At 38.8% G+C, this 15,558-nt stretch overlaps 1 protein-coding gene across 1 annotated transcript in view; it reads right to left on the bottom strand.

Annotated features, from left to right (window-relative positions):
• The window catches only part of LOC125397489 (ankyrin repeat domain-containing protein 26-like), a 37,687-nt gene that overhangs the window by 15,655 nt on the left and 6,474 nt on the right, over positions 1–15,558 (bottom strand). The window contains exons 4-7 of the mRNA XM_048429896.3: positions 10,494–10,677; positions 8,482–8,619; positions 3,628–3,698; positions 3,081–3,174 (exon numbers count right to left, since the gene is read on the bottom strand). Coding sequence (XP_048285853.1) covers positions 3,081–3,174; positions 3,628–3,698; positions 8,482–8,619; positions 10,494–10,677 — 487 coding nt within the window. The remainder of the gene's footprint in view (positions 1–3,080; positions 3,175–3,627; positions 3,699–8,481; positions 8,620–10,493; positions 10,678–15,558) is intronic.

The following is a 15,558-nucleotide window of genomic DNA, read 5'->3' as shown; positions in this document are numbered from 1 at the left end:
GAGGTGACATGTTGCTGAATGTGAGGAACTGGGACACTTAGGGTGACTTTGACCTGTGGGTAGGAGTTCAAAGTGGTTAATGATTCTAGTTAATATTCCTAATTTTTGAATAATAAATAGAAAAACTCTCATTACTTTTGATAAACTTAATAGGCTTAGGGTCCTATTATTGTCTCTTCACTTTCCGACCATTAATACATTTCTGTATGATACTGATATAAGAGGCTACCTTGAGGCTTTCATTCTCAGCTAACTTATTATTAATAAATTGTCAAATTATGTGTATTAAAATGTAGTAAGAGAATGAGACTATATAAAATCTCAAAAATATTTTTCAGTCATAAGATAGACCTGTCAACACAACTCTTAGTGGGTTTTTTCAAGGACAGACCCATTTGTCAAAGGCCCATCCCCAGAGATTTATTTTCCCCAAGAAGGCCTCAGATTTTATGCCATATTCAGCTATGAATTCATGGATGCACTATTATCTTGTTGCATTTAGGACCTCTATGAACCAATCACTGATAAATGATTGGACCCATCAGTGAGGGCACAAGTCTTCAACATATGAGGCTTTTTAAACTATAATATTCTCCCTCTGGCCCCTTAAGGCTTACATCCTTGTCATAATGCAAAATGCATTTAGTGTACATTCAAGAATTTTGACAACCTGTTGTTAACTAGTTAGTTTCTGAGCTGTAAGCAAACCCTTAGGTATGATCTGAGCAGCGTGTAAGGAATTCAGAGAAACAGCATCTTAGGCAGTCTTGTGTCGGAAGTGTGTCTAGCTGTTTTCACTTCTCAAGTCTTTTTAAAAGGAATTTACCCTTCTATAACTTTAATGCCTTTACTGGTGTGGTGGTCTTGTTGATAACTGAGATGCCCTCAAGAAAATCTTTCTGATTGTCCTGGTGAAAACCATCTGGCTTCTTTTTTATATAGTTATTTTTTGCTGTTGTTGGTTTTGTTTGTTGTTTTTGGGTTTGTTTTGGGTTCTTTTTAAAGATGATCTTATTCTGTAACCTTGGCTGACTGTGTAGAGCAGACTGACCTAGAACTCACAGATCCACCTATGTCTCCTTACTGAGTGCTGGGACTAAAGGTGTGCAACACTGTGCCCTGCTCCTTGGCTTCTTTTTAAACAGTGTTTATCTCTGCAGAGATCATACCTTCTTATTCCCAGTTTTATACAGGTAAAACTGACCAAACCACAAAATTTTAAAAATTGTCCAATCATATTTTTGCTCCTAGTTTTTATTTAGTAAGCACCTGCCTGAAACCATCTAGCAATGGTAGTGCCACAGCCTGAATGTCAGGCTGCCTGGAATCTCTTCTTTTGCAAGTTAAATTAATTTATCACTTTAAATTTGGCTTCATATAGTCTTAGGCCATGAACAAAAGGAGAACATGTTCCTTTCAAGAAAAAAAACATGAATGGCCTCTAGTCTAACCCACAATGGAGTTTATCTGAAACTTCATGAACACAGCCTATACTTTACACATTTTAGTCTTCTGAGCTCACAGACAAAAGTTTCCTTAAAGTTTCTATAAGCTTCTTTTTCAAACGTTTCTACATTTCTCACACAAACTGGTTCCAAGGGCCTAAGAACCACAGGGTGAGGTGTTTGACACAGCAATTCCTCTGCTTCTTGGTGCTCACATTCTATTGTTCAGGTTTCCCTACCCCTGGTACAGTTAATTAGAAAAAGATTTATTTCGGCACATGGCTTCAAGGATTTCAGTCCCCAACCACTGGACCCTGTCATTTTATGCCTGAAGTGAGGCAGAATACCATGGCGTCCTGAATGTGTTACTGAGGAGAAATCTCAGTTCATGGCAGTCATGGAGCAGAGAAACAACGATGAGGCTAAGGACAGATGTGCCTCTCATTACTCTTCATCTAGACTCAGCTATGAAACAAGAGTGTATTAGCCCATTAAAGAAATTAGTGGCATCATGAGCCACTTACCTCCAGTGATTGGATGATCAATGCTTCAGCATTTAAGTCCATGTGTGCATGAGCTGGGAGCAGGTAGAGTGACTGCATATCCAACTGCGACAACTGCAGTTTATAATGGAATTGTAAGAGTCCGGTAATTGTGACTTAAAAAACAGCTACTGAGAGCAACGACTGCACTGCTCCAGTTTAGTGTTTGTATTGCAGACTCATGACCTGACGTTCTACAGGTGAGAGCGTGAGTGACACAATTCTGCTCTGCTTGGGAAACACGTATAGAGTTTTTAATATACGATTATATTGACATACCGAACAACATCTTTTTTCCTAGATTGGACTTTGACTAATAAGTCTTTGACTAACGATCACAGATGATTACAAAAATTTCTTTTCTAGAATCCAAAGATTCCACTGCCCTCTGGGAAAAAATGTTTATATAATGACCTAGTACTCATTCCTGATGAGATATCCGTTATAAGAAATTCATTGTCAAAATCTTGTGGGGAAGGCTTAGATTAAAATAGGTATCCAAAGTCTACATCAAATAATTACTTTCCTATAATTTTAAAAGCTTTTCTAAAAGCCAAGCAGAGATTCAATCACAGCCTCAGAATGCATAGTGCAAGTGTGGTGTGTAGCTCGGTGCTCATAATGCCTGTTTTGCATCTGTTGGGTCACAGGTTCAATCCCTATGCAAAACATCATAATAATCATAGCAGTAATAACTGCATTAATAAAAGAAATGTATTCCTTTTGTACACTGTATGTAAATTTTACACATTATTTACTAAACAATCTTGTAAGAGCAATACTATTTACAATAATCAAAACATGGAAGCTGCCTACACGTCCTTCAGGGGGTGAGAGGCTAAAAATGTAGGACATACAGATTGGCTTTAGACTCTCACAACATTTTAATTTAAAATTTGCTACCCAGACCATTAATTTTATGAAGTCAGCGAACTTCTGCAAAGAGGAGTATGTGTGTTACCAATACAATTGTACATATTGGTATGAATATAGTGTGTTCACCAGTGAAACTGTTCTACTGCCTAAAACATTCCAAATACTAGAAAAATAAAACTTTATTTTCATTATTATGAGAAATAAGGGAATAACTTACCAAAATTTTACCTAGTAGGTTCTTCTTTAACTGTTCAATTTTCTCTGCTTGCTTTCTTGCTGTAGCTTTTAATTTGCAATTTTCAAGTCCAAGTCTATTATAATGTACATTTTAAAATAGTTACTCTCATGTGCCAATTTTAAAAACATCTCATAATTTCTCAACAAACATCTTGAGTAATAATTGTTTAAATTCTTAAGAATTAAAAAGCAACTGGAGGCAGAGGCAATCAGATCTCTATGAGTTTGAGGCCAGCCTGGTCTACAAAGCTCTTATACAGACAGGGAAACCCTGTCTCAAAAAACGAAAACAGAACAAAATAGTAAAATAAGTATCATTTTTCTAGTTATGTTTTGTAGATAAGATGTAACATTTATGTAAAATGTGCAAAAATTATTATATTGCTGAACTGCGCCCCAAGCCTCAATTGTGCATTCCAAGTAAATTAAGAATAACTTTCATAAACTGTCATGACTGGCATAAATCTCAAAGCACACTATTTATTTGCTTTGTTAATACTCAAGCCATTGTGCATGCTGCTGTGTACCTCTGAATGCAGTCGTGCATCTTCTGAATGTATTGTGCAGGCTCTATCTGTTGATCCAGTGCTTCTTGCAACTAAAATAAAGGGAAACATCCTTCACTAATGATCAGGAGTAAACATGCCCACTCTGGGCATTGCTGTCAAGTTTCAGTAGACACAGTAGCCCTTCACCTGAAGAATGTGTTAGCTATTTTTTGTTGTTGCAACTGCAAAATTATCCAAATTACCGCACACAAATCCAACAGAATCTCTTACAGCAAAATATGGGGATCTTAGGGTTCACAGAGCCTAGAAGTCCTTTAAAAATTTACTGATGCCTATACTATGGCTGAAAGGAAATATTTTTGAGTTATGTGTTATCATATTAGTTACTTTTCAAGTCACTATAACAGAATACCTTACAGAAATAATGAGGAGAAGCCATGGCTCACTCATGGTTTGAGGAATACATTCCCTATGTCTGGCAAACACTGTTTTTGCTGCAGGTGCTTGTTATCTTGGCTCTTACATTTTTCTGTCTCCCACTCTGCAGTGAATTCTGAACCTTTGGGAGAGGGAGTGTGATACAGACATCTCATTTAGAGCTGAGCCTCTCACAATTCCTTATACTCTGCATTTGACTGATTGTGTATCTCTGCATTAATTGTTATCATCTACTGCAAAAAGGAACCCTACTTACAACATTCTTGGGCTTATTTAGCTCTGAGCTACAAATTCTCCCATATTCTTCAAGCAAACCCGTTCCAAAGGCCCACAAACCACATAATCGGGTTTATTTCAGCAATAACTCCACTTTTTGGTACCAATTTTCAGTGTTAGTTTCTTTCCTCATTGCCATGGTATAGAACCTCCCAAGAAGTGACTCAGGAGGAGAGAAATTTATTTTATCTCAGTTTTATGGTGGGGAACACTAGTCAGCTGGGGCTCAATGTGTGGTGGCAAGCATTTGCAGCACAGCTTGCTGTATTTCTACCAGTCAGGAAGCAGAGACTAGAAATGGAGCAAGGCCAGCCTACATACCTCAAGACCTGCCTCCCCGTAACCCATACCCTTCATCTAGGTCTCACCTTCTCAAGATAACTTACCACAACAGACCAAGATTTTTAAACATATGCACCTGCAGGAGACATTTTGCTTTCAAGCCATAACAACGCTTAAGACAACAAAATTGATAAAATGGAGGAAAACAATACATTCCCCATGGAACTGTTGTGTTCCAAGGACTACCTCAAGTGTGATCTGAAATGTCCATACATATATAAATGAGTGTGGCGGTTCCAATCATGATAGTAATTTGAATGATATATTCTTTGTCTGTGCACAAGTCTGAACACTGGGTGAAAGTCCAGATTCAACCGTTCCTAGCTATGGGCTCCCAGGTAAGTTATCTTTCCACTTCTGTTTCTCTGTAATGGACACAATAGTAGTACAGACTTCACTGGACAATTGGGAAGGTTAAATGACAGGATACACATAAAGAACTTCAACAGGTTGATAGTATAAATTACACTATCAAGGTATTATTATTATATTTTATGCTTCTTAGAACTTGGTGTTCTAGGTTAAGAGGTATGCCAGTGGATGAAATAACCTATGTGAAGTGAACTAATCATTCTTTCCTTCTAGAGAGTGTAACAAATGGGGACTAGGAGGCCCAGAATACATTCTGAAAACCCCACAAAGCACTAATATCACTAACCTTTGCCCACTTATCAATATTTACAACCCATTTGTTTTCGGGACTCCTTGGTGGGCAGTGATGATGAAACACAAGGCAAATGCTGCCTCTTGGGTTGAGGACTATGCAAGGGGCATGGTCATCAGAGGCAGGCGAGAGCCAGTGGCTAAAAATATTGGACTGTAGTAAAATTCCTGAATCAATTCATTCCCAGGCACTGTTCACGCTGGGAGGCTTTCGTGTGCACTCTGATGAATACTGAAGACTATATGGAATGATGGCACATCAGCAAATCTGAATCCAGAGCATTTTAGATGGCAAATTACTATACAGCCATAATTTCCAGCTCCAGTTGCATAATAAGAATGATGGTGATTCTCATTCTTTATCCATAGTGAAAAAATGCAAAACAATTCTTCACTGTTAAAGTGAATGCTATTAATTTTATATTTAATTACATAGCCTACTTAAAATGAGAGCCTAATTATGTCACTGTCTTAAATAAATTATTGCTATCGTATGAAGAATGTAATTTTTTCTTTTATTTATTAGCATATTTCACTGTACATAGTGGCAACTTTCAAAAATACATTTTCATTTGTATATATCATATACTTTAGCTATATTTAACCCCAGGCAACTCTGTCCTTTTCCGTCTTTCTCATTCCCCTTTAGGCTAGGATAGCTCCTTCATTTCCCAAAGTTGTCTTCTTATCACTTACATGGTATTCGTATCTACCATATAGATAAATATATGTATATGTGTATATATATATAATTTTGTTCTTTTGTGGCATAATAACACTCTACAGTGCAGCATGCCATTTTCCCCCTTTATCTGTTGATGGACATCTAAGTTGGTTCCTTAAATTAATTGCTGTGAATAATGCCACACTAAATATGGCTGTGCAGGCATCTGTGTAGTCTTCTGACTTAGACTGGAAGAGTTAATCTTAACCTAACAGCTGTTAAGTGCACATATTTACATTTATTTAACAACGAGACATCTAGCTTTGTGTGGTGGCTTATGCCTGGAATCCAGGCATTCGGGCGGATGGGACAGGAGAATCACAAGTTCCAGGCCTACGCAGCCTATATATTGTGCTTCAGCTCATCTTGGCTGCAACATGAGACCTTGTGCTTCCAAGCAAGCAAACGAACACAACTGGTCAGCAAAAGCAAGAAGGGAAATGATCAAAGCAGCCTAGGAAACTCTAGAATAAAATCCCGTAGTAGGGAGATATCATATTGTACTCCATAAATGAGAGTTCTCGGCAGCACTTTCAGTCACAGCAGGGTGGTGGTTTGAGTGACAATGGCCCACATATTTAAATGCCTGGTCTCCAGTTGGCAGAACTGTTTGGGAAAGATTAGGAAACATGCTATTCCTAGTTAGTCTCTCTCTCTCTCTCTCTCTCTCTCTCTCTCTCTCTCTCTGTGTGTGTGTGTGTGTGTGTGTGTGTGTGTGTGTGTCTTTCTCTACCTTCTTCTCATGGATAGGCATGCAAGCTCCCAGCTACTACTTCAGCGCCACGTCTACTGCCATGCTCCCCAACAGGATGGACATGGAATCAGCCTCTAAAGCTGTAAGCCCCAATAAAGCCTTTCTTCTGTAAGTTGCCCTAGTCATAGTGTCTCTTCCCAGCAAAAGAGAAGCAACTAAGACAGCCAGCAAGTGGACCCTTGACATCTCTCAGCCGGTGAGTGGGTAAGTGGCACAGAAACACAATAAACAGAAGGAAAACGACCGACACCTGAAATTATATAAGTTGCATTATTTTAAGAGAAATAAGACACACAAAAGGACTATATCTGGGACATTAAAACGACATTAAGGAGACAAGGAACAAATTGGTGGGTTGTTAGCACAGAAGACAAAGGAGGGACCAGTCACTAGAGGTTTCCCAGATAAAAAGTGTATGGATTCTTTTTCAAAGTAATGAAAATGCCCTAAAATTGCTTGTGATACTGGAAGTAGTTATGAAACTGTGTGTATATTAAGAAACCGTGAATTCTATATGTCAAATGTATAAACTATTTAGCATTACATCTGTTATATCTAAATAAAGTTGCTTTTTAACACTCCAGTGACAAAATCTATTTTTAATTTCTCATTGATTTACTTTGAATATAAGTATTAAAAACTTGTTCCTACTATTTATGTGCTTCAAAATACACCTAGAATGAAAGGGAAATACCTTATCTTTCACATCCTTTAAATACCTTTGGAGAAGGGTATAATAACTATATATATATATATATATATATCTTTCTATAGTGGTATATACCTTTCTATATATACCTTTATATAAGGGTACATACCTTTCTATTGTGTTATCTTTATTTAAGGGTATATACCCTTACATAAACCCTTTATATACCCTTTATATAAGGGTATATACCTTTCTATAGTGTTATCTTGAAATATCTGTATGGAATAAATAGGTCCAGCTCTGAGCTTAGGGATCTGCCTCGCTGTGAGAAAAACTGTGCAGCAAACACCTGGGCTCCAGCCACCACACTGTAGAAATCACAGCACAGAAACCAAAGTTTTTGTTCTAGGTGAGACTTAGCTTCAGCGGGGTTCTCTGTCTACACTACAATGTATCATTGCTGTCAAAAGCTCTTTGTGCTGAAATAAAGATTTGGAGGGAATCTCTTCTGGAAAAGAAGGAAATGATGTCTGAAACATGATCTCTGCTGATTGTGCCTTTCCTCCTTATCAAATGTTGGGACAAATAAGCAGATCTGTCCATTAACAGATCAAGAGGGAGAAAACACAGTCCCAATGCAGATGATTGATACATTGTTATCAGTAACAGTAAGATTTTTGTGACCATGAAAAAATGAATCCTATGGGAAATACTAAAGCCCTTGACCACTGTGAAAGACATTACTCTATGCTGCCTAAAATTGTCATGAATGAACATTTAGACAAGGCCACTGTGAATTTCATTACTGTATTGTAAACAGTTGGACTTGAATTAACATTACTTTATCCAACTTTCTGAAAAAGCCATTCCCATATCAAATTGTGTATTAGTAAGTATAGCCACATAGAATTTTGAAAAGTGCTCTGTACTTTTCATGAGCCCTTTAATTGTTTTTAAAAGCTATGCACACATACAAATACATATACAGAGACTAAAGTCTAAAATGGAAGAGACTGAAGACAGTACCTGAGAACTGATTTTCTCTTGTGCCATTTTTAGCTCCTTTTGTTTGTGAAGATGATTTGCCAGAATCTGGTCCTGCAGGATTCTGGCATTCTGTTCTTGCAAAAGCTGCCTCTCAATGTCATTCCGTTCCTCTATAGCCTAGACACATTTAGAGAAGGATTTATTCTTATACCACGTGACGAGATAAGGGGGGAGGGGAGTCTAAAACCATATTAAGGGACAAACTTTGAAAAAAAAAATGTTCAAAAAGTGGATCAAATCCACAAGAACCTGTCTCCCACATGAATTAGTCATCATTTAATCACATAAATGATAGCCAGCTTTTTTGGCAGTAAAAACAAAACAGGTGGCAGAGTGCTTGCATGAGGCCCGGGGTTCCGTTCAGAACACACTATAAAATCAGAAATTGTGGCACGTTGCTGGTGATGCAAGAACCCAGTGGGCAGATCCAGGAGGATTAGGAGTTCAAGGTCATTTTAGACTATGGGTGAGCTCAAGAACGTCAGTCTAAAGATACTTGAAGATGATACTGGAGCTCTGAACGGACTCAACGAAGGTCTTCAGACCATTAGCACTTCATAAAATGGCCATGTAAGTCCAAGACCATCTACTTGGACTTTGATCAATAGGGGAACAGGGAGGACTTAGAGGCCCTAGAGAATATCTAACCCAGAGCCTTTTAGCAGACTTCCAGCCTTAGAGACCCTCCCATTCCAAGGGGTTGCTTTGGCTTTCTTGCTTTCTCTATTGCTTGGTCTTTTGCTTTTTCTTAGATGCTCACTCAATTCTTTGTTCATCCCAGGGAATGAGCTTGTCAAGCCCCTTAGACAACTTCCAGCACTCTGATGACACAATTTTTATTTAGAACCTAAATAGTATTGTCATTTACCACATAATGATGTAGGTGGGTCTTCTGCCTATGTGTTACTTTCATTGGTTAATAAAGAAACTGTCTTGGCCTTTGATAGGACAGCAGCTTAGATAGGCGGAGTAGACAGAACAGAATGCTGGGAGAAAGCAGAGTCAGGCAGACGCCATGATTCTCTGACCCCAGACGGATGTAGATTAGGATCTTTCCTGGTAAGCCACCACCTCGTGGTGCTACACAGATTAGAAATGGGTTAGTCAAGATGTGAGAGTTAGCCAATAAGAGGCTAGAACTAACGGGCCAGGCAGTGTTTAAATGAATACAGTTTCCGTGTAATTATTTCAGATAAAGCTAGCCGTGAGCCAGGCAGCGGAACGCAGCCCACCACTCCTATCACTAAAACATAAGAAAACACAGTGGTCCTGTAATTAGACAGGAGATAGCTGCACTTTGGTAGTGTGGGCAGGACCCATGGTTGATCACCAACTAGTCATGTGACCCCCTCCCTGACTGGATAAAAAGTTCTTAGGTAGAGCCAAGACAGCATGCACAGGACATATAGATTTCTCATTAGCTGGGCCCATTATGTGCACAGAAAAGACCAAATCCCTGGTGAGCCTACTCAGGCTCCATTGAATTCTCTCTATAAAACCCATGAAAGACAAGGCAACACAAACGATCAGAGCAGCACAAGGGTGTTTCTCTTTTGGAGCCTGTCCTAGTATGGTGAATTCATTCTCAATTTTCCTTAATGAATCTGTATTTTTTTTTATTTTTCTGTGTCTACATTTCCTTATTCTTTGTGGGCATGAAACAATGAACTTGGAAGCCATTGGCTCAGGGTGGCTTTGAACACAACTGAGTTTGCATGACCCAAGCCTCCCTAGTGAGCATAAAAAGAGAGCCAAGGAAGTCTCCATTCCACTCAAAGACGCCATAAGGCATTGCCTGGGTGATGAGTTAGATGGGTTACACTTGCGTGAGTGCACACTTTTGATGACTGCAAATCAATATGTATTTCTCAGATCAAGTCCCATATGTAAGTAACACACGATTGTGTATGTTTATATTCAATATATCCAAAGGGATAAACAATATTGATAAAAACAAAACCAAATTTTATTTATATATATGATTAACTTACTTTATTAAGACTATTTCTCGCAGTCTTCAATTCCACATCCAGTTCTCTAACATGTATTTCAAGTTTTTGTTTCATTTTAATTTCTTTATTATACTGCTCTTCTTTTTCTCTTAGCTGCACCTTCATTTTTTCATAAACCCAGTCAGCATTTTTTCTCTTCTCCTCCTCTTGTTTTAAAGTAAATCTGCAGTTTAAAAATGCTTACGTTAGGAATGCATTTTGTTAGAAAATGTTAGCTTGCTAGGCTGATCATTTATTTAATTTTATCCTAAAGTGTCTATGTTCTAGAGTATTTTTGAACCCTCCTCTGAAGCACTCTTATTTACTGTTGCCCCTTCTGACGTCACACCCTCCATTTCAAACACACACAAACTGGGTATAGGTTTTCAAGTAGTTGGCCGCCTCAAGACTAGTCAGGGACAATATCAAGTCAGACACCAACAAAGGCAGAGAGTGCTGTCACCTTCATCAAGGTGACATACTTATCATAAGTACAGAGTGGCATATAGTTGCCACCTTACAAAATTTAAAGAAATCAGAAAGGAACCTAAGTCAAGGGTTTTGTCTCTTATAGCACACCAAAAGGGGGGGGGATGAGATGCTTTCTGTCCCTTGTCAGCATTTTTGCAATGCACAACACAGAACTCATGACTTGAATTTTATGTAGGTCATAAGAAGGAGGTGCTTTGGGCCCATTCACTTTTCACTGGACTCCACAGCAAATCCTATGCAGTGTAAACCATTGACTTTAGTTCTATACAGAAGCAAATGCCACACACACACACAGACACACACACACACACACACACAGACCCATGGATGCATGCACAGATGTGCACACATACATGCACTCACACATGCATACACATGTACACATACATGCACACACACATATTCACAAACACGTTATATTGATAAACTGCCTCACCAAGAAACTGGATCTGGAGATGAACTGGCCTTCCCACTCAGATACATGTCTCAATCTGTCCTCCTAATCTCCCTCCTGGGTCAGGCTGCCCCCTTACTGTGACAAAGAAAAGGAGTGCAACAAAGCAGCCCAGGAGTAAAGATCCTGTGTTCATAAGAAGAGCTAAGGAGTAAACCATTCCCAATGGAGATTACTGCTGTCTCGAAAGAATGCCTACCGAAGAAAGTAGCCATGTTCTATAATAGTAAGAATTCCTTATGGGATGCTCTATGTTGTCACAGCAACAAAAAGTGACTAATACAAGTACATAGAAAGTAACAACATTTATTTAAATACTGAAGAATCAAACCATCAGGATTCATCAAAGGGAAAAACCTACTGAGATCCACTCCCAGAACTCTTTGTGTTGCCTTTACCACCCCACTCCATACCAGTTTCCACATCCTCCTCCAGGGTCTAGCCTGGTGAGTACCCCCAATACTTGTCTGCCACATCATGTCAGATAGAGCCTGGGTCCTACAGCCAGTGCTCTAGCCAAGTCTGAAGGCCCATGACTTGTAGTAGAGACCTTGAGGCTTTCACAAGGGTCCCCAATCCCATGACCTGACCTAGTCCCACAACCTCCTCCTGTACTACAATCAACATCTAGTCTTCCACCAAGACTTAGTCTACCATCATTCATGCGGTCTTCACAACCCCATGCCATGTGCAGACTACCCACGTCCTCCTCCAGGGTCTGTCCTGGTGAGTACCACTGACCTCTTCATCCACACCCTCTCTACCGACTACGAGGTTCAGCCTTGCTCCCACAATGAGTGCACCAGCCTGGTCAGGCCTCCGCTGCCTTCACTGCAGAGGATCTCTAGGCTTGGTCCAGTATCCTCCATGCCCAACTGCCACACAACACAACTCTCCCAGGTCATGGCCAACTCTCCCGTTCAGACCTATCTATCCCCACACTCTCAGCTTGGAACAAGAAGTACGTCCTGTGTACCAGGCCAGTCTCCTCTGCCTACCTGTGGCCATTGCAATCTCTAGATCCAAGCCTGCTTTGGTATCTTCTCTCCAAAATCCACCAGTGCTGTAGAAATGTTTGCCCATGAAACTTACCTAGATGAACTCCAGGACACAGAAATTAAAAGAAAAAGTATAAAGCTCCTCAGAGAATTCAAGCAGTTTAAAGAAAACACAAGAAACCGTTCAGTGAAATCAATGAGAAAGAGCTTAAGTGGTGCCCAAGAAAACACAAACATAATAGGCTGATGGAAACGATGAGGGCGATCCAGGACGTGACGGCAGAATTAAATAGAGAAACAGAAACACCGACGAGAACTCAAGCGGAAATGAAGATGGAACTGAAAACTCAGTAGCTCAACTAGAGAACTCAAAGGAAAGCCTAGCAAATAGAATGAATCAAATGGAAGACAGGGTATCAGGTCTGGAAGATAAAATAGAGGATCCAAACCAAATAAGCAACAAACATGAGAAAATTAAAAGCACAGGAAAAAGCTTTTGAATTATAGGCATACTTGAGGGAGACAAATCCCAAGTCAGTGGCATAAAGCATGTATTAAATAAGCTCATAGAAGAAAATGTACATAAACTAAGAAAAGACACACCCATATGAATATAAGAAGCACACCGAACACAATATAGACAAGACCAGAAAGAAATCCCCATAGCATACCATTCTTAAAATGCTAAGTAACAAAGAAACTGTATTGAAAGGTACAGGAGAAAAAAATGCAAGTTAGATATAAATGGAAATCGATCAGAATGCAGTTAATTTCTCTATAAAAACTTTCTTAGCCTAAAGAGTCTAGAGCAATGCACACCAGGTCCTAAAAACAAAGGACAAAAACCTAGACTAATATATTTAGCAAAACTATCTACCATGATTAAAGAGAAAAGCAAAACTTTCCACAACATTATCTCCCAATAAAAATGTATGTCCCAAAATTCAAGCCTAAAGAAAATCTAGGAAGCATTATTTCAGGGTGAAGAGAATGAACATAGGAGAGAGACTGTGAAAAGGAATACAAAGTGGTAGCTACTAAAACAAAAAATGCCGCCAAGAATACAAACAAGACCAAAAATCAACAATACAATTACAACTAACACACATTGAAATAGCAATGGCCCCAATTCTCCAATCAAAAGACACAGACAGACTGAATGGATCAAGAAACAAAACGCACATATCTGCTGCCTATAAGAAACACAGCTTAATTTTAAAGACAGGTATTGCCTTTAAAGACAGGATGAAAGACTGGACTGAAGTACTCTAAACAAATGGGACCAGGAAGCAAGAAGGTATCACTATCCTAACATTTGACAAAATATCATCAAATGAAACGAATCAGAAAAAATCAAGGGAACATATAAGCAGGAAGACATTACTATTCTAAGCAGATATGCACCAGACTCCGGGTTACCCAATCTCAGAAAATATCCGTAACTGGAAGACACAGATTAATACCAATCCATCAATAGTAGGTGATTTCAATATCCCACTCTTTCCAATGTACAGGTTACCTGGACAAAACAAAAACAGAAAAACATCAAAATTGATTGCCTTCACACATCAGAAGAACTTAACAGATATCTACAGCATATTCTGTCCAAACACCAAAGAATTCACATTCTCGCCAGCAGTACACGGACACTTTCAAAAAGCAGACCACATACTGTAACACAAACAAATGCGTTCATATTCCTAAAGATTGAAATCACTGCTTATAGCTTATCTTACTAGAGTGCAATAACCTTAAAGTTGACAGCAAAACAAAACACCTCTAGGAAATACACACACCGTGGATATTACAACATTCATGAAACAATGAGTGTGCCAAAGAAGAAATCAAGAAAGAAATAGAAAATACTTTCTGGGACTGAGTGAAAATGAAAACCTCGGGGACACATTAAAAGCAGTCATACTGGGTAATTTATTTATTTTTAAATCATATTTTTATTACTTTATAAATAATACCAATCAAAATTTCCACTTCCTCCCCTCCTCCCCCTTCCTTTCTCCCCTCCCCCTCCAGTTCTAAGAGAGGGCAGGGTACCCTGCCATACAGGGTAATTTATAGCTCTAAGTGTCTACATTAAAAAAATCAAAAAGAGTGCAAACAAATAGCTTAATGATGTAACAAAAAGAGGTGGAAAAACAAAAACAAATCATATCCAAACCCAGTTTATGACAAGAAACAATAAGAATCAAAGCTGAAATTAATGAAATAAAAACACAGAAAACAATACAAAGAATCAACAAATCTAAGAGCTGGTTCTTCGAGAAGATAAACAAAACTGACAGACCCTTGATTCAACTAACTAAAAAGAAAGAAAGGAAGGAAGGAAGGAAGGAAGGAAGGAAGGAAGGAAGGAAGGAAGGAAGGAAGGAGACCCAAATTAACAGTCAGAAATGAACATGGAAATATTACAACAGACACCAAAGAAATTCAGAATATTATACTGGAATATTTTAAAAACATGTACTCCGTGAAGTTGGAAAATCTAAAAGAAATGAGTGATTTTCTAGATTCAGCCAAAATTAAATAAAAAAGAAGTCAACAACACCAACATGACCAAAAAAATTGAGGAGATTGAAATAGTAATAAAAAGCCTTCCAGCTAAGAAAAGTTCAGGACCAGATGCGTTCACAGCAGAATTCAACCAGGCATTCAAAGAAGATCTAGCCGGGCTGTGGTAGTGCACACCTTTAATCCTAGCACTCAGGAGGCAGAGGCAGGCAGATCTCTGTGAGTTCAAGGCCAGCCTGGTCTACAAGAGCTAGTTCCAGGACAGGCTCCCAAAAGCTACAGAGAAACCCTGTCTCAAAAAGAAAAAAAAATCAAAGAAGATCTAGAACCAATCCTTCTTAAATTATTCAAAATGAAGAAGCAGGGGAATACTCCCAAAATCGAGATTCTCTCTCTCTCTCTCTCTCTCTCTCTCTCTCTCTCTCTCTCTCTCTCTCTCTCTCTCTCTCTGTCTCTCTTTCTCTCTCTCTGCATTTCTCTTAGCTCAGCCTCATCTCTAACAGATTTTGGGAACGAGCCTTCCTAGTACAGTGGAACACAAAATAATATTTATGACTTTTAGCACAAAATGTACCTCTTGCTCAAAAGATGAACT

This window comes from Myodes glareolus, chromosome 20 (assembly GCF_982192425.1).
Source record: "Myodes glareolus chromosome 20, mMyoGla1.1, whole genome shotgun sequence".
NCBI lineage: Eukaryota > Metazoa > Chordata > Mammalia > Rodentia > Cricetidae > Myodes > Myodes glareolus.
The sequence above is the reverse complement of the archived record's forward strand: the minus strand, read 5'-3'. Positions and strand labels throughout refer to the sequence as shown.